A 27347-nucleotide genomic window follows, 5' to 3' on the forward strand; every position below is an offset into this window, starting at 1 on the left:
GTGAAACAATGGAAATGACTTTATCATCCGTGTTCACTCACTTCTACTTTTTTGCTCCTAAAGTTTATATTTTATGAAAGATCTTAAATATTTATAAAGAAAAAAATAATTAAAGAAATAACTAGTGATTATGTTTTTCAGTTTAGAATCTAGATTGAAATCGCATAATGATAATTTTTAAATATAGTGATAGCTTGCTTTTTTCCCTTAATTAAAGAAGATCCAGAGGAGCCAGGGCAAGAAGGTTTTAGAGATAAATTTTGTGATACTAGAATTTTACCAATTTTAGAGATTTTGAAGGTGAGACTACAGCCAAGTACCAGGCATAAGCCTTCATAGCAATATACATTTTTTCATAATAAGGAATTAACACTTTTAAATGTTTATATTTTGGAAGTTGCAGTACTCCTATAACAGTGTAAACCCATTACAGCCCAATGCTCATGCTGATGATGACTACAAACACTGAACAAAATGCAATGAGCAATTCCCTGAGAACTCTGAAAAGCAGGTAGGTTATGAAGGAGGGTTTGACCTTGAAGAAGTAAACCCGCATATGATGTTATCTGTGTGTGTGTTGGGGGGAGGCGGGGGGTGTTTCCCTTGAGGTTTTGTCCCTACAGTGGAAGCCAGTAGCTGAGCACTGCAACAGTGCTGTGGCTAGAACTTTGACAGAAACCCTGTTTCTGGACAAAGGAACAAGCTAAAAAAATAAAAAAATAAAAAATGCATGAAGACATGGAGGGAATCTGAAGTGAATACACGGAAATAGGAAATCACCTAGCTTTGTGTATAAACCACAAAAATATAAAATTATCTCCAGAACTATACATGTGTAATGAACTCAAACCAATTTAGTTAAAACTGAGAGAACAGAACTGAGATTAAAACTATCAATACCAGTCTCACAATAGCTCCTGAACACACACAAACAAAACAAAACTCTGAGAGTTCAAAGCTCCAGTGGAACCAGTCATAAAGGAGACACTCACCTTCTGAGTTTTACCACCAGGAGCTCTACCAGGCTTCACAGTGAATACTGGAGAAAAATCCCCTCATGCTTCCAGAAGGGGAAAAGAAACCATATTGAAATATACCAGGGCATTCTGTTCTTCTTAACAAGACCTGCCCTCAGGCAGAAACAATTTACCCAGATTCTAACCTGTGGGGGTTTTATTAGAACCTAACCTAACCAGAGAAAGGAAAATACCCCAATCCAGCCCCTTTAGCCTTCCATGTGGGAGAAGAAAAATACATCTTCATCTACTTCCTGTCCCACTGACAGGAGAAAAAACAACTGAAAAACACTGGTGAACTTCACAATGCAGGGGCATAGGCTAACCAAAATACTGGGACCTAATCATAGGACTATAGAATGTTTCCCCTCCCCCTGCATCTTTTACCCAGTATATAATGTCTGTCTTCCAAGAAAAAGTTACAAGGCATATGAAAAGGCTAAAAACAAAGTTTGAAGAGACAGAAGAAGCATCAGAATCAGAACCAGATATGGCAGGATGTTGGAATCGTCAGACTAGGAATGTTTCTTGAAACTATTCTTAATATTCTAAGAATGTTAATAGAAAAAATAGACAACCTAAAAGAATAGATGGATAATGTAAGTGGAGAAATGGAATTTCAAAGATCAAAAAGAAATGCTAGAGATCACAGAAATTAAGAAAGTCTTTGGAGATTGGTTCAAGATGGTGGAGTAGAAGGACGTGCACTCACTCCCTCATGTGAGAGCACCAGAATCACAACTAACTGCTGAACAATCATTGACAGGAAGACACTGGAACTCACCAAAAAAGATACCTCACATCCAAAGACAAAAGAGAAGCCACAATGAGACGGTAGGAGGGGCACAATCACAATAAAATCAAATCCCATAACCGCTGGTTGGGTGACTCACAAACTGGAGAACACTTATACCACAGAAGTCCACCCATTGGAGTGAAGGTTCTGAACCCCACGTCAGGCTTCCCAACCTGGGGGTCCGGCAACGGGAGGAGGAATTCCTAGAGAATCAGACTTTGAAGGCTAGCAGGATTTGACTGCAGGACTTCAACAGGACTGGGGAAAACAGAGACTCCACTCTTGGGGGCACACACAAAGTAGTGTGTGCATCAGGACCCAGGGGAAGTAGCAGTGACCCCGTAGCAGACTGAACCAGATCTACCTGCTAGTGTTGGAGGGTCTCCTGCAGAGGCAGGGGGTGGCTGTGGCTCACCATGTGGACAAGGACACTGGCAGCAGAAGTTCTGGGAAGTACTCCTTGGCGTGAGCCCTCCCAGAGTCCGCCATTAGCCCCACCAAAGAGCTGGGTAGGCTCCAATGCTGGGTCACCTCAGGCCAAACAACCAACAGGGAGGGAAGCCAGCCCCACCCATCAGCAGACAATTGGATTAAAGTTCTACTGAGCTCTGCCCACCGTCAGTCCCTCCCATCAGGAAGCTTGCACAAGTCTCTTAGATAGCCTCATCCAGCAGAGGGCAGACAGCAGAAGCAAGAAGAACTACAATTCTGCAGCCTGTGGAATGAAAACCACATTCACAGAAAGATAGACAAAATGAAAAGGCAGAGGACTACATGCCAGATGAAGAAAAAGATAAAACCCCAGAAAAACAACTAAATGAAGTGGAGATAGTCAACCTTCCAGAAAAAGAATTCAGAATAATGATAGTAAAGATGATCCAGGACCTCGGAAAAAGAATGGAGGCAAAGATCGAGAAGATGCAAGAAATGTTTAACAAACACCTGGAAGAATTAAAGAACAAACAAACAGAGGTGAACAATACAATAACTGAAATGAAAAATACACTAGAAGGAATCAGTAGCAGAATAACTGAGGCAGAAGAACGGATAAGTGGCCTGGAAGACAGAATGGTGGAATTCACTGCCATGGAATAGAATAAAGAAAAAAGAATGAAAAGAAATGAAGACAGCCTAAGAGACCTCTGGGACAACACTAAACGCAACAACATTCGCATTATAGGGTCCCAGAACGAGAAGAGAGAGAGAAAGGACCTGAGAAAAATATTTGAAGAGATTATAATCGAAAACTTCCCTAACGTGGGAAATGAAATAGCCATCCAAGTCCAGGAAGTGCAGAGAGTCCCAGGCAGGATAAACCCAAGGAAAAAAAGCCGAGACACATAGTAATCAAACTGACAAAAATTAAAGACAAAGAAAAATTACTGAAAGCAGCAAGGGAAAAATGACAAATAACATACAAGGGAACTCCCATAAGGTTAATAACTGATTTCTCAGCAGAAACTCTACAAGCCAGAAGGAAGTGGCAAGATATATTTAAAGTGATGAAAGGGAAGAACCTACAGCCAAGATTACTCTAGCCAGCAAGGAGCTCATTCAGATTCGATGGAGAAATCAAAAGCTTTACAGACAAGCAAAAGCTAAGAGAATTCAGCACCACCAAACCAGCTCTACAACAAATGCTAAAGGAACTTCTTTAAGTGGGAAATACAAGACAAGAAAAGAACCTGCAAAAACAAACCCATAACAATTAAGAAAATGGTAATAGGAACAAGAATGTCTTTGATGGGTTTATTAGTTGACCAGACGTGGCTCAGAAAAAATCTCTGAGATTGAGGATATGACAATAGAAACTTCCAACACTGAAAAGCAAAAAAGAAAAAGATTTTTAAAAAATCAAACAGAATATCCAAGAGCTGTGGGACAACTACAAGTGATATAACGTACACATAATGGGAATACCAGAAAAAGAAAGAGAGAAAGAAACAGAGCAACATTTGAAGCAATAATGACTGAAAATTTGCTCAAATTAACGTCAGACACCCTTCAAAGATCCAGGAAGAACAGAGAACCAGGAGCTGCATAAATGCCAAAAAAACCTCTGACAACTAGGCACATCATATCCAAACAGCAGAAAATCAATAATAAAAAAATTTTCAAAAAATCAGATGAAAAAACACCTTACCTACAGAGATACAAAGGTATCAATAGTAATTACATCTGACTTCTCTTTAGAAACTATACAAGCAAAAAGAGAGTCAAGTGAAATATTTAAAGTATTGAGAGAAAAAAAAAAAACCTACAATTCTGTACCCTGAAAAATTATCCTTCAAAAGTGAAAGCACAATACTTTCTCAGCCAAACACTGAGGGAATTTGCTGGCAGTAGACTTGTCTCTCAAGCAATTTAAAAAGAAGTTCTTCAGAGAAAAGAAAGATGATATAATTCAGAGAAACCAGATAATGAAAAAAAGAATTGGAGAAAGAATAAAGGTAAAACAGAAATTTTTATTTTTCTTATCCTTAATTGATCTGTTTCAGTTTGTTCAAAATAATATATATATATATAACACAAACACACACACAGTTGGCCCTCTGCATCCAGAGGTTCCTCATCCATGAATTCAACCAATTGTGGATCAAGAACATTTAGAAAAAAAATTCCAGAAAGTTCCAAAAAGCAAAACTTGAATTTGCTGCATGCCTGCAACTACTTACATAACATTTTCATTGTATTTACAACTATTTACATAACTTTGTATTATAAGTAACTTATAGAAGATTTAAAGTGTACAGGAAGACAGCAGGGAGGAATAAGGATTACATTATTATTATAAGGTACTTGTACTACCTGTGAAATAGTATAGTATTATTTGGAAGTGGACTTGGATTAGTTGTAAATGTATATTGCAGATGATAGGGTAACCACTAAAATAAGTAATAAAAGAAGTATAATTGATATGCCAAGACAATAGTGAAAATGGAATCATAAAAAATGCTCAATTTAAACCAAAAAAGAAGACAGAAAAGTAATAGAAGACAAATATGAACAAAAATAAAGGGCAGCAAATAGAAAACAGTAGCAAATACAGTAGATGTAAATTCATCTATATCAATAATCATTTTAAACATCAGTGGTCCAAATATACCCACTAAAAGACAGAGACTGTCAGAGTGGATCAAAAAACAAGGCCCAACTATATTTTGTTTACAAGGAACCTACTTTCAATATAAAGACACATATAGATTAAAAGTATAGGGATGGAGACACCATAATTCAAAAAGATACATGCACCCCAATGTTCATTGCAGCACTGTTTACAATAGCCAGGACATGGAAGCAACCTAAATGACCATCAACAGAGAAATGCATAAAGAAGATGTGGTATATATATACAATGGACTATTTACTCAGCCATAAAAAGGAATGAAATTGGGTCATTTGCAGAGACGTGGGTGGACCTAGAGACTGTCATACAGAGTTAAGTAAGTCAGAAAGAGAAAAACAAATACTGTATATTAATGCATATATGTGGAATCTAGAAAAATGGTATAGATGAACTTATATGCAAAGCAGAAATAGAGACACAATGTAGAGAACAAACATATGGATACCAAGAGGGGAAGGGGGGTGAGATGGATTGGGAAATTGAGATTGACATATATATACTACTATGTATAAAATAGATAACAAATGAGAACAGACTGTATAGCACAGGGAACTCTACTCAATGCTCTGTGGTGACCTAAATGGGAAAGAAACCCAAGGAAGAGAGGATATATGTATATGTGTGGCTGATTCACTTTGCTGTCCAGCAGAAACTAACACAATACAGTAAAGCAACTATACTCCAAAAAAAAGAAGAAGAAAGTATAGGGATGGAAAAGATATACCATATTATCACTAATCAAAAGAAAGTAAGAATAGCTATATTAATTTAGGCACAGTAGAGTTCAGAACAAGAAAAGTTATCAGAGATAGAGATATTACATACTGAGTCAATAGTCCAAGAATAATAGTCCTTAATGTGTATGTGCCTAACAACAGAATATCATAGTATAATACATGAGGCAAAAACTGATATAACTGCAAGAAGAAATAGAGTAATCTAATGTCATAGTTGGAAAGTTTAACACCCTTCTACCAGAATTCAATAGATCCAGCTACAGAAAACTAGTAAGGACATAGTTGAACTCAACAGAACTATCAGTCAAGTGGATATAATTGACATGTATACACTTCTTTATCCACAACAGCAGATTACACATTTTTCTCAAGCTCACATGGAACATTCACAAAAACAGACCACATTCTGGGCCATAAAACACACTTTAATCAGTTTAAAAGAATAGAATCATATGATATCAGCCCTTAGAACACAGTGAAATTAAACTAGACATCAATAACAGAAAGATGTCTGTAAAGTTTTAAAAAACTTGGAGAATAAACTACAACTTCCAAGTAACACATGGGTCAATGGTGCTATCTCAAAGAAAATTTTAAAATATTTTTGAACTAAATGAAAATAAAAACACAACTTATCAAAATGTGAAGGATGCAGCAAAAGCAGTTCTCACAGAGAAATTTCTAACATCGAATGCAAATACTAGAAAAGAAGAAAAATTGAAAATCAATCATCTAAGTTTCCACCTTTGAAAACTAGAAAAGGAAGAGCAAGTTAATTCCAAAATAAGCAGAAGAAAAAAATAATAAAAATTAGAGCTGAAATGAGTGAAATTTAAAACAATAACAAAATATGAACAAGATCTACATGAGGAAAACTACAAAATGTTGATGAAATATCAAAGAAGTACTAAATAATTGAGAAATATTCCATTTTCACAGATAGAAAGACTCAGTATTGCCAAGATGTAAGGCTGTCCCAACTTGATCTATAGAGTCAACTCTCCCAGTTAAAATCCCAGGAAATGGACTTCCCTGGTGGCGCAGTGGTTAAGAATCCGCCTGCCAATGCAGGGGACATGAGTTTGAGCCCTGGTCAGGAAGATCCCACATGCCACGGGGCAACTATGCCTGTGTGCCACAACTACTGAGCCTGTGCTCTAGAGCCCACGAGCCACAACTACTGAGCCTGCGTGCCACAACTACTGAAGCCTGCGTGCCTAGAGCCCATGCTCTGCAACAAGAGAAGCTACGGCAATGAGAAGCCCACGCACCACAACAAAGAGTAGCCCCTGCTCGCCTCAACCAGAGAAAGCCTGCTCGCAGCAATGAAAACCCAATGCAGCCAAAAAAATAAATTAAAAGAAATCCCAGGAAATTATTTTGTGAATATTGTCAAACTGATTCTAAAATTTATAATAAGAGGCAAAAGGCCCAGAATAGCCAACTCAATATTGAACGAGTAAAACAAAGGTGGAGAACTGACACTACCGGACTTCAAGACTTACTATAAAGCTACAGTATTCAAGATAATGTGGTATTCGTGAGAGAACAGACAAATAGAGATCAATGGAACAGTATAGAGAGCCCTGAAGTAGACCCATATAAGTACAGTCAACTTATCTTTGACAAAGGAGCAAACAAAGACAATACAATGGAGTAAAGACAGTCATTTCAACAAATGTTACTAGAACAACTGGAAATCCACATGCAAAAAAGTGAATCTAAACACAAACCTTACACCCTTCACAAAAATTAACTCAAAATATATCATTGATCTAAATGTAAAATGCAAAACTATAAAACTCCTAGAAGATAACATATAAGAAAGGTTAAATGACCTTGGGTATGGCAATGACTTTTTAGCTATCACATCAAAGGCATGATGCATGAAAGAAATAATTGATAAGCTGCACTTCATTAAAATTAAAAACTTTTACTCCATGAAATACAATGTCAAGGGGATGAGAAGACAAGCCAAACTGCGAGAAAGTATCTGCAAAAGACACAACTGATAAAGAACTCTTCTCCAAAATATACAAAGAACATTTAAAATTCAACTATAACCTGCTTAAAAAATGGGCAAAAGACATTCACAGACACATCACCAAAGAAGATATACAGATGGCAAGTAAGCATATATGAAAAGGCGTTCAACATGTCATCAAGGAAATGCAAACTAAAATGAGATACTACTATACACCTATCAGAATGGACAACATCCAAATAGTGCCAAAACTGTGAAGCAATAACTTTCATTCATTGTGGTGATAATGCAAGATAGTACAGTCCCTTTGGAAGGCGGTTTGCCAGTTTCTTATACAACGAAACATATTCATACCATATGATCCAGCAATTATGCTCCATGGTATTTACCCTAAGAGGTTGAAAACATATCCACACAAAAACCTGCACACAGTGGTTTATAGCAGATTTATTCATAGTTACCAAAATTTGGAAGCAATCAGTAGGTCCTTCAGTAGATGAATGGATAAATAAACTGTGATACATTCAAACAGTGGAATATTATTCACTACTAAAAACAGATCAGCTGTCAAGCCATGAAGGACAGGGAGGGAATGTAAATGCATGTTACTAAGTGAAAGGAGCTGACATGAAAAGACTAAAAACAGTATGATTCCAACTATATGACATCCTGGAAAAACCAAAACTAAGCAGCCAGTAAAAACTTCCCTAAACGGAAGAGCTTAGGGGAGAGGGGGCAATGAATAGGTGGAGCACAGAGAATTTTTAGGGCATGAAACCATTTCCTAAGATACTACTGTATACATGTATTGGTGAATACATGTCATTATACATTTGCCAAAACCTGCAGAATGTACAAAACCCTAATATAAACTATGGATTTTGGCTGATAATGATGTGTTGATATACGTTCATCCACTGCCACAATGTGCCACTCTGGTAGGGATGTTGCTAGTGGGGGAAGCTGCATGTGTGTGCGCACAAGCCTATAGAAACTCCTTATACTTTTCACTCAATTTTTCTGTGAACCTAAAACAGCTCTAAAGAAATAAAATATATTAATAAATAATTTTTAAAAGATAATAAACAAATGCCAACTCTGAGATAACCCAGTTGTTAAAACTCTAAAAAAGAGACTTCAAAACAGCTAATTAAAACCATAAAGCACTCAGTCCAAAAATTTCACAACACATTTTTTGTTAAAGACATGTGCTACATTCACCAAGATAGACTGACTACAAGCTGTGCCATCAAACGCCTGTAAATAAATCTGAATGGAATGAGATCACAGCACGTTTACTGTCAGACAGAAATAGAATTAAATTAGACATCAGTAATAATAAGTAATCTAAGAAAAACAGGTATCTAGACATTACCTCTCCATAATTCATGGGTCATAGATGAAATAGAAAAGGAAATTAGGAATTATTTTAACTGAATGACCATAAAAAAATGTATATAACACATTTATGGGATGCAGCTAAACAGGGTTTAAAGAGAAATGTATAGCTTTAAATGTTTATACTGGCAAATAATGGATCTGAAAATAATGACTTTCTGCTTTGCAAGACCAGAAAAAAGATTTTCCTCTTCCAAATTTAGGATAGAGAGAACAACAATAATGGAATAGAAAAGAGGTCAGTTAAGAGAGATAATAAAAAGAGCCAAATATAATTTTTTTTAAATATCAACACAATTTTGAAGGGCTTACTTAAACTGATTGATCTAGGAAAAAAAGAGAGAGAATACAGATCATTATTATCCGGAGTGAAAAGTAGTTACCACCAGTAATCTTACAGACATTAAATGTACACAAGAAAATACTACAAACAACTTTATGCCAACAAATTCAACAACTTACTGACCTAGAAAAATTTCTTTAAGTGTAAAATTTATCAAGATTGATGTTTTAAAAATCAGAAAAAATTAATTAACCTATATCTAGGAATCAAATTAAATATTTTTTAAAAGTTTCTAAAAAGGAAACTGACACCTGACATTTTCACTGGTGAATTCTATGCAACATTCAAGGAAGAAACAACATCAATCATACAAAAAAATTTTCGGAAAACAGATGAGATCACTTTCTAAATCATTTTTTGAGGCCAGTATTATCCTAACACCAAAACTTGACAAAGACATTACAAATATAGAGAATCATATACCAATAATATCTCTCATTAATAAAGGCTCAAAATCCTAAAGATTTTTTAGCAAATCAAATCCAACACTATATAAAAAGAATAGGGGGCTTCCCTGGTGGCGCAGCAGTTGAGAATCTGCCTGCTAATGCAGGGGACACGGGTTCGAGCCCTGGTCTGGGAAGATCCCACATGCCATGGAGCAGCTGGGCCCGTGAGCCACAACTACTGAGCCTGCGCGTCTGGAGCCTGTGCCCCGCAACGGGAGGGGCCACAATAGTGAAAGGCCTGCGCACCGCGATGAAGAGTGGCCCCCACTTGCCGCAACAAGAGAAAGCCCTCGCACGAACCGAAGACCCAACACAGCCAAAAATAAAATAAATAAATAAATAAATAAAGTACCTATAAAATTAAAAAAAAAAAAAAAAGAATGGGGGGGGCAAGATGGCGGAAGAGTAAGACGCGGAGATCACCTTCCTTCCCACAGATACATTAGAAATACATCTACACGTGGAACTGCTCCTACAGAACACCCACTGAACGCTGGCAGAAGACGTCAGACCTCCCAAAAGGCAAGAAACTCCCCACGTACCTGGGTAGGGCAAAAGAAAAAAGAAATAACAGAGACAAAAGAATAGGAACGGGACCTGCACCAGTGGGAGGGAGTCGTGAAGGAGGAAAGGTTTCCACACACTAGGAAGCCCCTTCACAGGCGGAGACTGCGGGTGGCAGAGGGGGGAAGCTTCGGAGCCACGGAGGAGAGCGCAGCCACAGGGGTGCGGAGGGCAAAGCGGAGAGGTTCCCGCATGGAGGCTCGGCGCCGAGCAGCACTCACCAGCCCGAGAGGCTTGTCTGTTCACCCGCTGGGGCGGGCGGGGCTGGGAGCTGAGGCTCCGGCTTTGGTCGGATCGCAGGGAGAGGACTGGGGTTGGCTGCGTGAACACAGCCTGAAGGGGTTAGCGCACCACAGCTAGCCGGGAGGGAGTCTGGGAAAAAGTCTGGAGCTGCCGAAGAGGCAAGAGACTTTTTCTTGCCTCTATTTCACGGAGCGCAAGGAGAGGGGATTCAGAGCGCTGCCTAAACGAACTCCAGAGACCAGCGCAAGCCACAGCTATCAGCGTGGACCCCAGAGACGGGCATGAGATGCTAAGGCTGCTGCTGCCGCCACCAAGAAGTCTGTGTGCGAGCACAGGTCACTCTCCACACCGCCCCTCCCGGGAGCCCGTGCAGCCTGCCACAGCCAGGCTCCCGTGATCCGGGGACAACTTCCCCAGGAGAACGCACGGCGTGCCTCAGGCTGCTGCAACGTCACGCCGGCCTCTGCCGCCACAGGCTCGCCCCGCCTCCTCCATACCGCTCCCTCCCCCCAGCCTGAGTGAGCCAGAGCCCCCGAAGCAGCTGCTCCTTTAACCCCGTCCTGTCTGGGCGGGGAACAGACGCTCTCAGGCGACCTACACGCAGAGGCAGGTCCAAATCCAAAGCTGAACCCCGGGAGCTGTGCAAACAAAGAAGAGAAAGGGAAATCTCTCCCAGCGGCCTCAGAAGCAGCGGATTAAAACTCCACAAACAACTTGATGTGCCTGCATCTGTTGAACACCTGAATAGACAATGAATCATCCCAAATTCAGGAGGTGGACTTTGGGAGCAGGAGATATTAATTTTTCCCCTCTTCCTTTTTTTGTGAGTGTATATGTGTATGCTTCTGGGAGAGATTTTGTCTGTATAGCTTTGCTTTCACCATTTGTCCTAGGGTTCGGTCCGTCCTTTTTTTTTTTTTTTTTCTTTACTTAAAAGAATTTTTTTCTTAATAAATGTTTTCTTAATAATTTTTTTCCTTATTTTCTATTTAAAATTTTTTTTCTTAATAAGGTTTTTCATATTTTTTATTTTAAAAAAATTAAAAAAATTTTTCTGAATAAATTTTTTTCTTAATAATTTTTTCTTATTTTTTATTATAAAAAATTAATAAATATATTTTTAAAAATTAAAAAAAAATTTCTTCCTAATATTTTTTCATAATAATTTTTTCCTTATTTTTATTATAATAGCTTTATTTTATTATATTTTATCCTCTTTCGTTCTTTCTTTCTATTTTTTCTCCCTTTTATTCTGAGCCGTGTGGATGAAAGGCTCTTGATGCTCCAGCCAGGCATCAGGGCTGTGCCTCTGAGGTGGCAGAGCCAAGTTCAGGACACTGGTCCACAAGAGACCTCCCAGCTCCACATAATACCAAATAGCGAAAATGTCTCAGAGATCTCCATCTCAACATCAAGACCCAGCTTCACTCAACAACCAGCAAGCTACAGTGCTGGACACGCTATGCCAAACAACTAGCAAGACAGGAACACAGCCCCATCCATTAGCAGAGAGGCTGCCTAAAATCATAATAAGGCCACAGACACCCTAAAACACACCACCAGACGTGGACCTGCCCACCAGAAAGACAAGATCCAGCCTCATCCACCAGAACACAGGCACTAGTCCCCTCCACCAGGAAGCCTACACAACCCACTGAACCAACCTTAGCCACTGGGGATAGATACCAAAAACAACGGGAACTACGAACCTGCAGCCTGTGAAAAGGAGACTCCAAACACAGTAAGATAAGCAACATGAGAAGACAGAAAAACACACAGCAGATGAAGGAGCAGGGTCAAAACACACCAGACCTAACAAATGAAGAGGAAATAGGTAGTTTACCTGAAAAACAATTCAGAATAATGATAGTAAAGATGATCCAAATTCTTGGAAATAGAATAGACAAAATGCAAGAAACATTTAACAAGGACGTAGAACTAAAGAGGAACCAAGCAACGATGAAAAACACCATAAATGAAATTAAGAATACTCTAGATGGAAACAATAGCAGAATAACTGAGGCAGAAGAACGGATAAGTGACCTGGAAGATAAAATGGTGGAAATAACTACTGCAGAGCAGAATACAGAAAAAAGAATGAAAAGAACTGAGGACAGTCTCAAAGACCTCTGGGACAACATGAAACGCACCAACATTCGAATTATAGGGGTCCCAGAAGAAGAAGAGAAAAAGAAAGGGACTGAGAAAATATTTGAAGAGATTATAGTTGAAAACTTCCCTAATATGGGAAAGGAAATAGTTAATCAAGTCCTGGAAGCACAGAGAGTCCCATACAGGATAAATCCAAGGAGAAACATGCCAAGACACATATTAATCAAACTATCAAAAATTAAATATAAAGAAAACATATTAAAAGCAGCAAGGGAAAAACAACAAATAACACACAAGGGAATCCCCATAAGGTTAACAGCTGATCTTTCAGCAGAAACTCTCCAAGCCAGAAGGGAGTGACAGGATATACCTAAAGTGATGAAGGAGAAAAACCTACAACCAAGATTACTCTACCCAGTAAGGATCTCATTCAGATTTGATGGAGAAATTAAAACCTTTACAGACAAGCAAAAGCTGAGAGAGTTCAGCACCACCAAACCAGCTTTACAACAAATGCTAAAGGAGCTTCTCTAGGCAAGAAACACAAGAGAAGGAAAACATCTACAATAACAAACCCAAAACATTTAAGAAAATGAGAATAGGAACATACATATCGATAATTACCTTAAATGTAAATGGATTAAATGCTCCCACCAAAAAAAACCACACTGGCTGAATGGATACAAAAACAAGACCCATATATATGCTGTCTACAAGAGACCCACTTCAGACCTAGAGACACATACAGACTGAAAGTGAGGGGATGGAAAAAGATATTCCATGCAAATGGAAATCAAAAGAAAGCTGGAGTACCAATTCTCATATCAGACAAAATAGACTTTAAAATAAAGACTATTACAAGAGACAAAGAAGGACACTATATCATGATCAAGGGATCGATCCAAGAGGAAGGTATAACAATTGTAAATATTTATGCACCCAACATAGGAGCACCTCAATACATAAGGCAAATACTAACAGCCATAAAAGGGGAAATCGACAGCAACACAATCATAGTAGGGGACTTTAACACCCCACTTTTACCAATGGACAGATCATCCAAAATGAAAATAAATAAGGAAACACAAGCTTTAAATGATACATTAAACAAGATGGACTTAATTGATATTTATAGGACATTCCACCCAAAAACAACAGAATACACATTTTTCTCAAGTGCTCATGGAACATTCTCCAGGATAGATCATATCTTGGGTCACAAACCAAGCCTTGGTAAATTTAAGAAAATTGAAATCATATCAAGTATCTTTTCTGACCACAACGCTATGAGACTAGATATCAATTACAGGAAAAGATCTGTAAAAAATACAAACACATGAAGGCTACACAATACACTACTTAATAACGAAGTGATCACTGAAGAAATCAAAGGGGAAATCAAAACATTCCTAGAAACAAATGACAATGGAGACACGATGACCCAAAACCTATGGGATGCAGCAAAAGCAGTTCTAAGAGGGAAGTTTATAGCAATAAAAGCCTACATCAAGAAACAGGAAACATCTCGAATAAACAACCTAACCTTGCACCTAAAGCAATTAGAGAAAGAAGAACAAAAAAACCCCAAAGTTAGCAGACGGAAAGAAATCATAAAGATCAGATCAGAAATAAATGAAAAAGAAATGAAGGAGACAATAGCAAAGATCAATAAAACTAAAAGCTGGTTCTTTGAGAAGATAAACAAAATTGATAAACCATTAGCCAGACTCATCAAGAGAAAAAGGGAGAAGACTCAAATCAATAGAATTAGAAATGAAAAAGGAGAAGTAACCACTGACACTGCAGAAATACAAACGATCATGAGAGATTACTACAAGCAACTCTATGCCAATAAAATGGACAACCTGGAAGAAATGGACAGATTCTTAGAAATGCACAACCTGCTGAGATTGAACCAGGAAGAAATAGAAAATATGAACAGACCAATCACAAGCACTGAAATTGAAACTGTGATTAAAAATCTTCTAACAAACAAAAGCCCAGGACCAGATGGCTTCACAGGCGAATTCTATCAAACATTTAGAGAAGAGCTAAAACCTATCTTTCTCAAACTCTTCCAAAATATTGCAGAGGGAGGAACACTCCCAAACTCATTCTACGAGGCCACCATCACCTTGATACCAAAACCAGACAAAGATGTCACAAAGAAAGAAAACTACAGGCCAATATCACTGATGAACATAGATGCAAAAATCCTCAACAAAATACTAGCAAACTGAATCCAACAGCACATTAAAAGGATCATACACCATGATCAAGTGGGGTTTATTCCAGGAATGCAAGGATTCTTCAATATACGAAAATCAATCAACGTGATACATCATATTAACAAACTGAAGGAGAAAAACCATATGATCATCTCAATAGATGCAGAGAAAGCTTTCGACAAAATTCAACACCCATTTATGGTAAAAGCTCTGCAGAAAGTAGGCATAGAGGGAACTTTCCTCAACATAATAAAGGCCATATATGACAAACCCACAGCCAACATTGTCCTCAATGGTGAAAAACTGAAACCATTTCCACTAAGATCAGGAAGAAGACAAGGTTGCCCACTCTCACCACTATTATTCAACATAGTTTTGGAAGTGTTAGCCACAGCAGTCAGAGAAGAAAAAGAAATAAAAGGAATCCAAATCGGAAAAGAAGAAGTAAAGCTGTCACTGTTTGCAGATGACATGATACTATACATAGAGAATCCTAAAGATGCTACGAGAAAACTGCTAGAGCTAATCAATGAATTTGATAAAGTAGCAAGTTACAAAATGAATGCACAGAAATCTCTTGCATTCCTATACACTAATGATGAAAACTCTGAAAGTGAAATTAAGAAAACACTCCCGTTTACCATTGCAACAAAAAGAATAAAATATCTAGGAATAAACCTACCTAAGGAGACAAAAGACCTGTATGCAGAAAATTATAAGACACTGTTGAAAGAAATTAAAGATGATACAACTAGATGGAGAGATATACCATGTTCTTGGATTGGAAGAATCAACATTGTGAAAATGACTCTACTACCCAAAGCAATCTACAGATTCAATGCAATCCCTATCAAACTACCACTGGCATTTTTCACAAAACTAGAACAAAAAATTTCACAATTTGTATGGAAACACAAAAGACCCTGAATAGCTAAAGAAATCTTGAGAACGAAAAATGGAGCTGGAGGAATCAGGCTCCCTGACTTCAGACTATATTACAAAGCTTCAGTAATCAAGACAGTTTGGTACTGGCACAAAAACAGAAATATAGATCAATGGAACAGGATAGAAAGCCCAGAGATAAACCCACGCACATATGGTCACCTTATCTTTGATAAAGGAGGCAAGCATATACAGTGGAGAAAAGACAGCCTCTTCAATAAGTGGTGCTGGGAAAATTGGACAGGTACATGTAAAAGTATGAAATTAGAACACTCCCTGACACCATACACAAAAATAAACTCAAAATGGATTAAAGACCTAAGTGTAAGGGCAGACACTATCAAACTCTTAGAGGAAAACATAGGCAGAACACTCTATGACATATATCACAGCAAGGTCCTTTTTGACCCAGCTCCTAGAGAAATGGAAATAAGAACACAAATAAATAAATGGGACCTAATGAAACTTAAAAGCTTTTGCACAGCAAAGGAAACCATAAACAAGACCAAAAGACAACCCTCAGAATGGCAGAAAATATTTGCAAATGAAGCAACTGACAAAGGATTAATCTCCAAGATTTACAAGCAGCTCATGCAGCTCAATAACAAAAAAACAAACAACCCAATCCAAAAATGGGCAGAAAGACCTAAATAGACATTTCTCCAAAGAAGATATACAGATGGCCTACAGACACATGAAAGAATGCTCAACATCATTAATCATTAGAGAAATGCAAATCAAAACTACAATGAGATATCATCTAACACTGGTCAGAATGGCCATCATCAAAAAATCTAGAAACAATAAATGCTGGAGAGGGTGTGGAGAAAAGGGAACCCTCTTGCACTGTTGGTGGGAATGTAAATTGATAGAGCCACTATGGAGAACAGTATGGAGGTTCCTTAAAAAACTAAAAATAGAACTACCATACGACCCAGCAATCCCACTACTGGGCATATACCCTGAGAAAACCATAATTCAAAAAGAGTCATGCACCAAAATGTTCATTGCAGCTCTATTTACAATAGCCAGGACATGGAAGCAACCTAAGTGTCCATCATCGGATGAATGGATAAAGAAGATGTGGCACATATATATACTGGAATATTACTCAGCCATAAAAAGAAATGAAAGGGAGGTATTTGTAGTGAGGTGGATGGAGTTAGAGTCTGCCATACAGAGTGAAGTAAGTCAGAAAGAGAAAAACAAATATCGTATGCTAACACATATATATGGAATCTAAGGGGGAAAAAAAGGTCCTGAAGAACCTAGTGGCAAGAAGGGAATAAAGACACGGACCTACTAGAGAATGGACTTGAGGATATGGGGAGGGGGAGGGGTAAGATGTGACAGGGTGAGAGAGTGGCATGGACATATATAAACTACCAAATGTAAAATAGATAGCTAGTGGGAAGTAGCCGCATAGCACAGGGAGATCAGCTCAGTGCTTTGTGACCACCTAGAGGGGTGGGATAGGGAGGGTGGGAGGGAGGGAGACGCAAGAGGGAAGAGATATGGGAACATATGTATATGTATAACTGGTTCACTTTGTTATAAAGCAGAAACTAACACACCATTGTAAAGCAATTATAGTCCAATAAAGATGTTTAAAAAAAAACAAAACAAAAACAAACAAACAAACAAACAAAAAAAGAATAATATATCATGTCCAAGTGGGGTCTTCCTAAGGAATGAAAAGTTGGTTTTAAACATTTGAAAATCAATCAATAGAATTCAGTATGCTAACAGAAAAGAAAATTATCATTGCAATAAAAACAAACAGCATTTAACAAAATTCAATATACATTCATGATAAAAAACTTTTAGGGAACTAAGACAAGTAGTTAACTTTTTCAAACTGATAAGTTTACATTGAACACTTACAACCAACATCATACTTAATAGCTGAAGACTGAATATTTATTTACATGAGAACAGAAAAACAAAAAAATATGAATGCCTGTTTCATCACTTCTATTCAATATTTTGGTGGAGGTCCTATCCATTGTCATAAGAAAAATAAATAAAAGGTATAAAAATAGAAAGTAGTGAAAGGTCCCTGTTTGCAGATTGCATGATTATTTGCATTTAAAAAATACCTGATATAACTCATTTATTAAAATGAATTTAACAAGTTTGGAGGATACAATGTTAATATTTTTAAAACCTATTGTGTTTTTATATAATAGCAACAAGATATTGAAAGATAGAATTAAAAATGATTTTATTTACTATAGCATCAAAAAAATAAAAATAAAAACCACCTAAGAACAAAATGAATAAAAGATGTCCACAATGTCTACACTGAAAACTAGGAAACATTGTGATAGGAATTAAAGAAGACCAAAATTAATGAAAAGTCACACCACGCTCAGAAAACGGAAAACTCAATGTTTGTTAAAATATCGATTCTCTTCATTTTGCTCTATCGCTTAAATGCAATCCTAATTAAAACCTTAATTTTATTTTAGAAACTGACAAGCTATTCCAAAACTTATGCAGAGTGCAGATAACCTAAATTAAATAAAGCAATGTTTACAAAGAATAAAAGTTGGAGCAGTTACCTCACCTGATTTCCAACATCCTATAAAATTACTGTAATCAAGATGATTTGGTATCAGTGAAAAGAGAGACAAATACATCAATGGAATGGGATAGTAGAGAGTTCAGTAAGAGATTTACTCATATGTAGTCAACTGATTTCTAACACAGAAGCCAAGATAATCCAATGAATAAAAGGAAACTTATTTTTAATAAAGGATGCTTGATGAACTGGATATCCTTATGTAAAATCAACCAGTGTTGACATTTACCTCATGCCATACACAAATATTAACTCAAAATGAGGCATGACCTATGTGTAAAACATAAAACTTCAACATGTCTAATAGCAGGAGATCTTGTGATTTTGGTGTAGGTAAAGGTTTCTTAGAACACAAAAAGTATAAAACATGAACAACAAAATTGATAAACTGAACTTATCAAAATGAAAAGCATTCACACTTTGAAAGACATCATTAAGAAAATAAAAAGGCAAGCCACATGCTGGAAAAATTATTTGCACATATCTATCAAAGTGCATGCATGGGACTTCCCTGGGGGTGCAGTGGTTAAGAATCCGCCTGCCAATGCAGGGGACACGTGTTCGAGCCCTGGTCCGGGAAGATCTCACATGCTGTGGAGCAACTAAACCTGTGTGCCACAGCTACTTAGCCTGCGCTCTAGAGCCTGCGAGCCACAACTACTGAGCCCATGTGCCACAACTACTGAAGCCCGCGCACCTAGAGCCCGTGTCGCAACAAGAGAAGCCACGGCAATGAGATGCCCGTGCACTGCAACTAGAGAGCAACAAAGACCCAATGCAGCCAAAACTAAATATATTAATTAATTAATTAAGTTTTTTAAAAAGTGTATGCATGATACATAAAGAACTCTTAAAATGTCATAATCAGAATATAGCAGCCATTTTTTTTAATGGGCAAGACACCTCACAAAAGAAGATGCATCAATGGCCAATAAGAACCTGAAAATATGCTTATCATCATCTGTCATCAGGGAAATGCCAGTTAAAACCACAATGCAACACTAGTACATAACCACTTAGAATGGCTAAAATTTAAAGGACTGACCAGATAAAGGGCTGACAAGGATGCAGAACAAGTGGAACTCTCATTCACTGCTGGAGGGAGTGTAAAAGGATTAATGTCACTTTGGAACACAATTTGACAGTTCAGTTTTGTTTTTTTTTTTTTTAATTAAGTTAAACATGCATCTGCCAAATAACTCAAGCATTCCATTTCTAGGTATAAAAATAAATGCCCACACAAAATTTTTACGTGATTGTTCACAAGAGCCTTATATGCAGTAGCCAAAATCTGGAAATAATCCAAATGCCTTCTAACAGAATAGGTGGATGAAGAAATTGTGGTTTATTCATACATTGGAATATTGCTCAGAAAAATAAGCAAAATAAAGATACATATGAAGACATGGATAAATCTCAAAAATGGTATGCTGACAGAAAAAAAGCCAAGCTAAAGAGAGTGCATTCAATACAATTCCATTTATAAAAATTCTAGAACAAATAAGCTATAGTGATAAAAAACAAATTAGTGATTGCCTGGGGTTAGGGTGGAAAAAGAGATGGATCATAAAAATGCAGGACACTTCCTCTGGGTGTGATGGCAATGTTTATTTTCTTGATTATGATGTTGATTTCAGAGGTATATACATATGCCACAACTGATTAAATGGTACACTTTTTATATTTGCAACTTATTGTACTTCAATTATACCTTGATAAATAGAGAAACAAATCTCAAGGACTATGACCTAAATGCATCTAGACTGGGAAAGGTAGATAAATGGGAAAGCTACCTGCATCTTATCATACTGTTCTATACAAAAACTACATCTACTAGCATACAATTTTTATTTTTTAAGTATGTACCTTGGAAAATATATGCAGTAAAAAGACACATGGACATCACAAGTTAGTCATCAAATTCTTAACAAAATATTTGAGATGGCTATTATTACTTTAAGGTAAGTTTTCAGGCCTTGAAGAACTACTGAAATAGTATAGCTTTTATAAATTATTATTCATTCATTTCTCCAAAGAAAATTGAATACAAAAATATCTTCTGAGAAGTTTGAAAAAATGAAAAATTTCATCAACAAGCTTTTTCACTCAAATTGCCATCATATTTCTCTTATTGCTTCAAAAGAAAGAAACAATCTGCCCAAAGATAGATAATTGTTAAAAATATAATAAAAGACTTGGAGTAACCCACTTTGATTCGTTACAAAAGAAAAATAAGTTGGAAATAGCAATGCTTTGAAAAATGGAGTTATAATGGCTACAACTTGATATTTAGTAAAAAAATTTCCTCTTCATAAGACTCCAAAAGTAATTTTATTAATAATCAATATAGGCAGTGTGGCTCTTCTTCTAATTTAGCTTTTCTTCACATTTTTGAAGTGTATTATTAAACTAGAACAAACCAAGGCTGTTGACTAGGATTGGTTGGATATTTTGTGCCTGCATGAAAATATTCATCCCCTCAGACCATGTTCCACTCACTAAGGTCCATATCCAGGTGCTACCTCTGCCTAGAGAGGGCAAATTTATCTAATTCCCACAAGGTACCTTGTAAACAAGCAGTAGCCCAGAAAGAAGCACTTCGTTTACAAGTCAGACCACTAAGGACTTGTGATATATGGGTCGTTGTTACTCACTCGTATCAAAATGTATAAGAATATTTAAAAAGTCAGAGTTGTAAGATAAAAAAGAAGTTATAATAATGAAGAAAACTACATATTAGTGCATAAGTAAATTAACACATAACATATAACCATATATATAAATAAAATTAATACTAGTATTTTAAGCATTTTATATACATAAATTCAATTTTTTATAAATACCTAAGAGAGAGATTATATTACTATTCCCATCTGAAGACTGAGAAATTAAAACCAGCAAAACTTATTGCACAGAGAAACATAATTAAGCTAGGTACTGGCATTCAAAATCAGATTTTTCTCATTCCAGAATCAATTCTTAGATTCACTCTGCTATGCTGAAATTATATAATCTGAATTATGGGCCTATATATTCATTTTGGCGTTTTCATATAAACTAACTTCATCATACTTTAAAAAATATTTCCAGTTTTGCTTTCATCTGTTTATTGGTGAATTTTTTAAACTCTTCAGATTTCAATTCAAATATGGACATTTTTAGCATTTATTGCCATTAACAGTACCATTGCATAAATGTAGGGTCGTATATAGACAAAATTATATACACTAAACAAATTTGCATCTAAAGTGGAATGATACTATTTCCAAAGAAGTAATATTTCCAGTTTTCAGATTAATAAATCACTGGTGTTTTTATATCATCTTCATCATTACAACTGTTTATCAAACACTAAAATAATGCAAACATGGTACCATTCCTATCTCCTGCCATTTTTAGTTTGATTTTTAAACATTTAGTTGCAAAGATTCAAAAATCGAGATAGGTACCATAACATAAACCAAAATGAAAGGAAAAATATTTGAGTAAATTTTAGGGAAAGATACATTTAAAACATATTCAGATAAGATGAACTAATTTCACAAAAGGAGTCAGAAAATTTTATTCCGATTTAAAAATCTGTGTGTCTGAATCATTTACTTTCTTCATAGCATTTTATCAAGTGGAGAAGACTACATTGTTTTTAAAATTTTATATAGCCATACAATAATACACTTTAGGAAGTAAGACCTGAATTTATGTATGATGACTGTTCTGATATGTGGATTAGATAACTACAAAATTTCATCCAATTCAAACATTCTTATTCTAAAGCCTTCCCAATATTTTATTAAGTAAAAATAGTTTCCCTATTTAATTGATCAAAGATAGTACAAGATAAACCTAAAAGTGAAGGATCTGCATTTGCTTTTCCAAAACTAACTGCACTTCATATAAAATAAATGTTATGTTTAAAGTTCCAGAGGTTTTCATGAAACTCCAAGATGCGAAGCAGCTTAATAAACTTATTTTCACTACCCACTGTCATACTCACTAAAGGTTTCATTAATGAGTCTTTTAAAGATTATTTTTCTAGTGGCTTAATAGATTTTTTCGAAATAAACAGCTGAAGTTACTTCAAGATTTAAAATATGGTTTATATATTAGAAAGTTAAGAATTAATCAAAGAGAATAACAATAATCTTTGCTTCCAGTACCTCTATCTTTGGTTATTTACTAGATGCCTCTTGGCTAGAGGTATTTGGGTTAGCAGTGGTTGAAAACATATGGAATCAACAGATGAATGGATAAAGAAGATGTGGCACATGTATACAATGGAATATTACTCAGCCATAAAAAGAAATGACATTGAATTATTTGTAGTGAGGGGGATGGACCTAGAGTCTGTCACACAGACTGAAGTAAGTCAGAAAGAGAAAAACAAATACAGTATGCTAACACATATATATGGAATCTAAAAAAAAAAAAAAAAAAGTGGTTATGAAGAACCTAGGGGCAGGACAGGAATAAGGACGCAGACCTACTAGAGAATGGACTTGAGGACATGGGGAGGGGGAAGGGTAAGCTGGGACAAAGTGAGAGAGTGGCATGGACATATATAACCTACCAGGTGTAGAATCGATAGCTGGTGGGGGGCAGCCGCATGGCACAGGGAGATCAGCTCTGTGCTTTGTGACCAGCTCGAGGGGTGGGATGGGGAGGGTGGGAGGGAGGGAGATGTAGGAGGGAAGAGATATGGGATGTGTGTGTATGTATGGCTGATTCACTTTGTTGTAAGGCAGAAGCTAACACACCATTGTAGGGCAGTTGTGCTCCAGTGAAGATGTGAAAAAAAAAAAAAAAAAGAAAGAAAGCATATGGAAATATTTTAAGGAAATCATTTTTATGTGTTTTAGTTGCTGATACCATAATCAGCCTCTGAAACACAGAGGAATTTATTATGTATTTTTTAATATGCAACATCAAGTTCAATTATTGATTTTGAAAAAAGAACTTACTGTGATAGTCTGTAACTATACTTGAAAACTCTAAACCGGACCCCAGTGAGCCCGAGTGTAGTATATGGGAAAGAAGGTGGAGTATAATCTGGTTTGGTATGTGTGTTGGAGTGGAGTAAAAAATAAAAATTAAATGATATTCACCTAGAAGTAAGTTCAGGTAAAAATAGAAGTCTCAATGCTACGAAACTGTATGAAAAAAATTTAATCAACATGTACATACATCAAATATTATATTTCAGGGCCAGTAAATTTTGAGGATTAATTAATTAATATTAATTTGTATATTTTCTCTTCTATATTTCCTCTTTATATGTTCTACTCATTTATGACAAAAAAATTCTACTTTTAATTTCTGTTGTTTAACTTCCATGGGCTCTGTGAATACGAACAGCAATAGATTAAACTAATGTATGAAATGAAACCATCCACTGATATATTTCTTCCATATTACTCATTTATGTTCCAGGAAAATAAAGATTTGGATATTACAAAAATAAGTTTAGTTTGTGAAACTGATGTTCATGAAGAGTTTAATTTTAAAATAGAAATTTGTAAGCCTAAAATTTAATTTGTTTATAATATTCATTCATCTAATAAATAAATACTGATTTATCATTTGTGTGCAATCAATGCCTGATATCAGAGATCTGAGACTATATTATTATACATTGACTGAATCAGTTCGTCATTAATTTAGCATGATATGATGTGTTAAAACATTTTGTTTAGAGTCAAAGGCTTAGGTACATACTAATGCAGAAACTCAAAAACAAATAGAATCCCAAATAATCTGAAAATGTCACAAATATTAATTATATTTAAAATTATGCCATAGATTATATAACTAAGTACAGGGATACAATATTCTACTGACCCTCTGAATTTACATTGTGCTTTTTTTGAAAATACATACTGTGTGTGTGTGTGTGTACATCTCTATGTGTACATATCTGTGTGTGTATATATATAAATATATATATATACACACATTTCAACAGAATACAGCAAATCTTCCATGTAAAACTTGTCTATTAATCCATAATATATTACACAGCTTTACTTTGTTACACTTTGAAAAATAAATTACTCAGAAACTGTATAAAAACAATCATCACAGTAATGACTAATATCTCAGGAGTGCATCCCTTTATGGGGTCTGGTCTGTTTGTTCTGTTAATGATTGACTAAATGAAAATTAAAGCAAGAGTTACCAGGTCCAATGATTGAAGAATTAAAAGAAAGAATGTGATTATCATAACTGGAAAATTATAATTGGAAAGGAGCTTTTTACCATGACCTTCACATTATTAAAATAGTGATTTTTAAAAACTACAGTTCATCTTTTGCAGTATCTCTATTTTACCTTGGAAACATTCACAAAGAACAGAGAAAGGCAAAATATCAGACTTGTACATTTCATTAAATTAATCTCTGAGAGGAGGAAGTGAAGAAAATGTTCTTTTCTCCAAAGAAAATAATACAAAGTACTAAGAGGAAAGTCATTTGCTCTTCCCAGGAGAATAGCATGCCTGTGTTTAAATCAACCAATCTCTGTTAAAGTTTCCCAGGCGTTACAGTCACCATTGTCTACTCATTCTCTTACTGAACAATAGAAAACATCACTGCTACACCCACGGGGGAAGAAAGTAGGTCACCCTTTAGAGTTTACAACTTTGCTTTATAGCATATATTGATTGTTACTGTTAACTCACTTCATCTGATTTAATAATATTCAGCTTAAAATAAAGTTTGATTTACCTCAAAAACTTCTTCATCCAAAATTCTTGTTCCAAAAACTGTAATTCCACTGGTGTCAACGATTGCTCTCTCACTTCTGTCAAGTGGTTTTGTGGTTTTCATCTTACAATCAACAATCATGGTCACAGTTTTCTTCTCCACGCTGATTGCTACCCGGTGCCACCTTAAAAAGCCAAGTAATTCTTTTGTAAGTTCCAAAGATGTTGCCAAACCATTATTCACATTAAAATACAATGTATTTTAAATTATACACGTAATCTGAAAGTATACACAATGTAGGCTCATTTATTAACCAGTTAACAGGTGACTATTTACTATTAACCCAGAACAGTGCTAGGTACTGAAAAAGACACACAAGCACTGTAGGATGCACAGCAGGATTGGCTGTCTATGCTGATAAGGAAGAGACCATCCTTTGCTTCACTTTGTGTTGTAACAAAAGCTTAATCTCACCATGTCCTGATGACGGTATTTGATAGAGATTAGGGGCGGGATATGGAGTAATTAATAGTTTCTATGTACGTAAATGCTGTCTTCCAAAATGGAATTCCACTTAAAAAAATTCTGCTTGAGAGATCCCCTGAGATAGACTGTAAAAGGGTATGTCTGCTAATTGAATGAACGCTCCATCTGGAACAACTGAACGTTCTAATTGCAAGACACAATGTGCTTCTCTGTCTTTAGGCACATTTATTTCAAGTGCTTTCGTTTTCTTTTTCCACTTCAGTTTCAAGACAGTTATAGATCACTACTGTGGGCAGGATCCAAGACTGAGACACAATATCTCTCCTTCTTTCCAGGGTTGGCAGGAAGTGGGAACGTTGAAAGAAAGCATAGTCAACGCATGTGTGGAGTGAGTCTCAATTCACTCTGAAGCTACTGCTCCAGCTAATTCAGGGCAGTGATGACAGACCTGGGGGGAGACGTGGCCAGCCCTTTGGAAACATAAATACCCTAATCATACTGTAAAATGGTGGGTTTTATTAACAGTATCTGGTGCTAACATAAACAACTAAGTGAAATGCACTTGGATTTTGCAAGCCACTCTTTTTCTTTTTCCAAACGAAAAGTGCTAAATTAATATTCCAGAAGTTTCTAGGACTAGATCCATAAAATAAAGTACCCAGAAAGTTGCAGGAGCCTTTCTAAAATGTCTGTTTCATGTGACTTGGCATGGCTACTGATGAGGACCAAGTATATTTCCATGTACACTTAATCTTTCGTCTTTCCGTAGCACTTTCAACTAGCATAGGCATCTGCTTGGTTTGAATTGAGCAAAGATTTATATTAGGAGGCACTTAATACTGTGAGAGTAAAATTTACACATGTTTCTGCCAAGAAGCCTGTGTCTTAAATTAAACCATCTCTACTCTTGTGGGTACGTGCTTTTCATCAACAGAAAATAAAAATGATTTATTTCAATTGTCGAAAGCTGATTAGGACTCTAAACTTGATATTTTTGTTGAATTAATTTAAGCTCTGATAATAATGTGATAATCATGTTATCACATATAATATTCAAGATATTAAATTAACCCTAAGTTTTGGAGTCATTCTTAATTATTCTCTTTCTCTCATACTACACATTCATATCATCAGAAAATCTGTCAATCCTATATTCACAGTATACGCAGAATTCAAAGGCTCACAACTTTGTCCAAGTACCCATGCCTCTCACCTAGACTCCTAACTGGTCCCTGCTTCCACTCTGATGCAACCAGAGTGACCATTTTAAAAAATAAGTCAGATGAAGTTTCTATCTTGCTATAAACTAATATAATACTCTCAATAAAAACTGAAGTCCTTACTTTGCCTCGCCCTGGCCGTCTCTGATCTCATGTCCAAATTTTTGCTTTCTGATTCCCAGTAACCCAGCCACCGCTGCCTCTTTCTTGTTCCTTTCACATATTCTTCACTCTGCCGGGAATGCTCTCCTCCATATCCCCACATGCCCACTCTCTCACTTCCAATATGTCTTTGCTTAATGCAACTATGCCAAAGAGGACTGCTCTGTCTAAAACAGTACACTCTACATTCTTGCCCCTGATGTATTTCATTCATAGAACTATCATCACTTTTCATATGAATTATTAAGGATAATGATG

General features: G+C 36.3%; 1 protein-coding gene across 1 annotated transcript in view; it reads right to left on the minus strand.

The window, feature by feature from the left end:
- Nucleotides 1-27347, minus strand: part of COL11A1 (collagen type XI alpha 1 chain) — a 214494-nt gene that overhangs the window by 153251 nt on the left and 33896 nt on the right. The window contains exon 4 of the mRNA XM_007169509.2: nt 25243-25405. Within this exon, the coding sequence (XP_007169571.1) occupies nt 25243-25405 (163 nt within the window). The remainder of the gene's footprint in view (nt 1-25242; nt 25406-27347) is intronic.

This window comes from Balaenoptera acutorostrata, chromosome 1, assembly GCF_949987535.1.
Source record: "Balaenoptera acutorostrata chromosome 1, mBalAcu1.1, whole genome shotgun sequence".
NCBI classification, from domain to species: Eukaryota; Metazoa; Chordata; class Mammalia; order Artiodactyla; family Balaenopteridae; genus Balaenoptera; species Balaenoptera acutorostrata.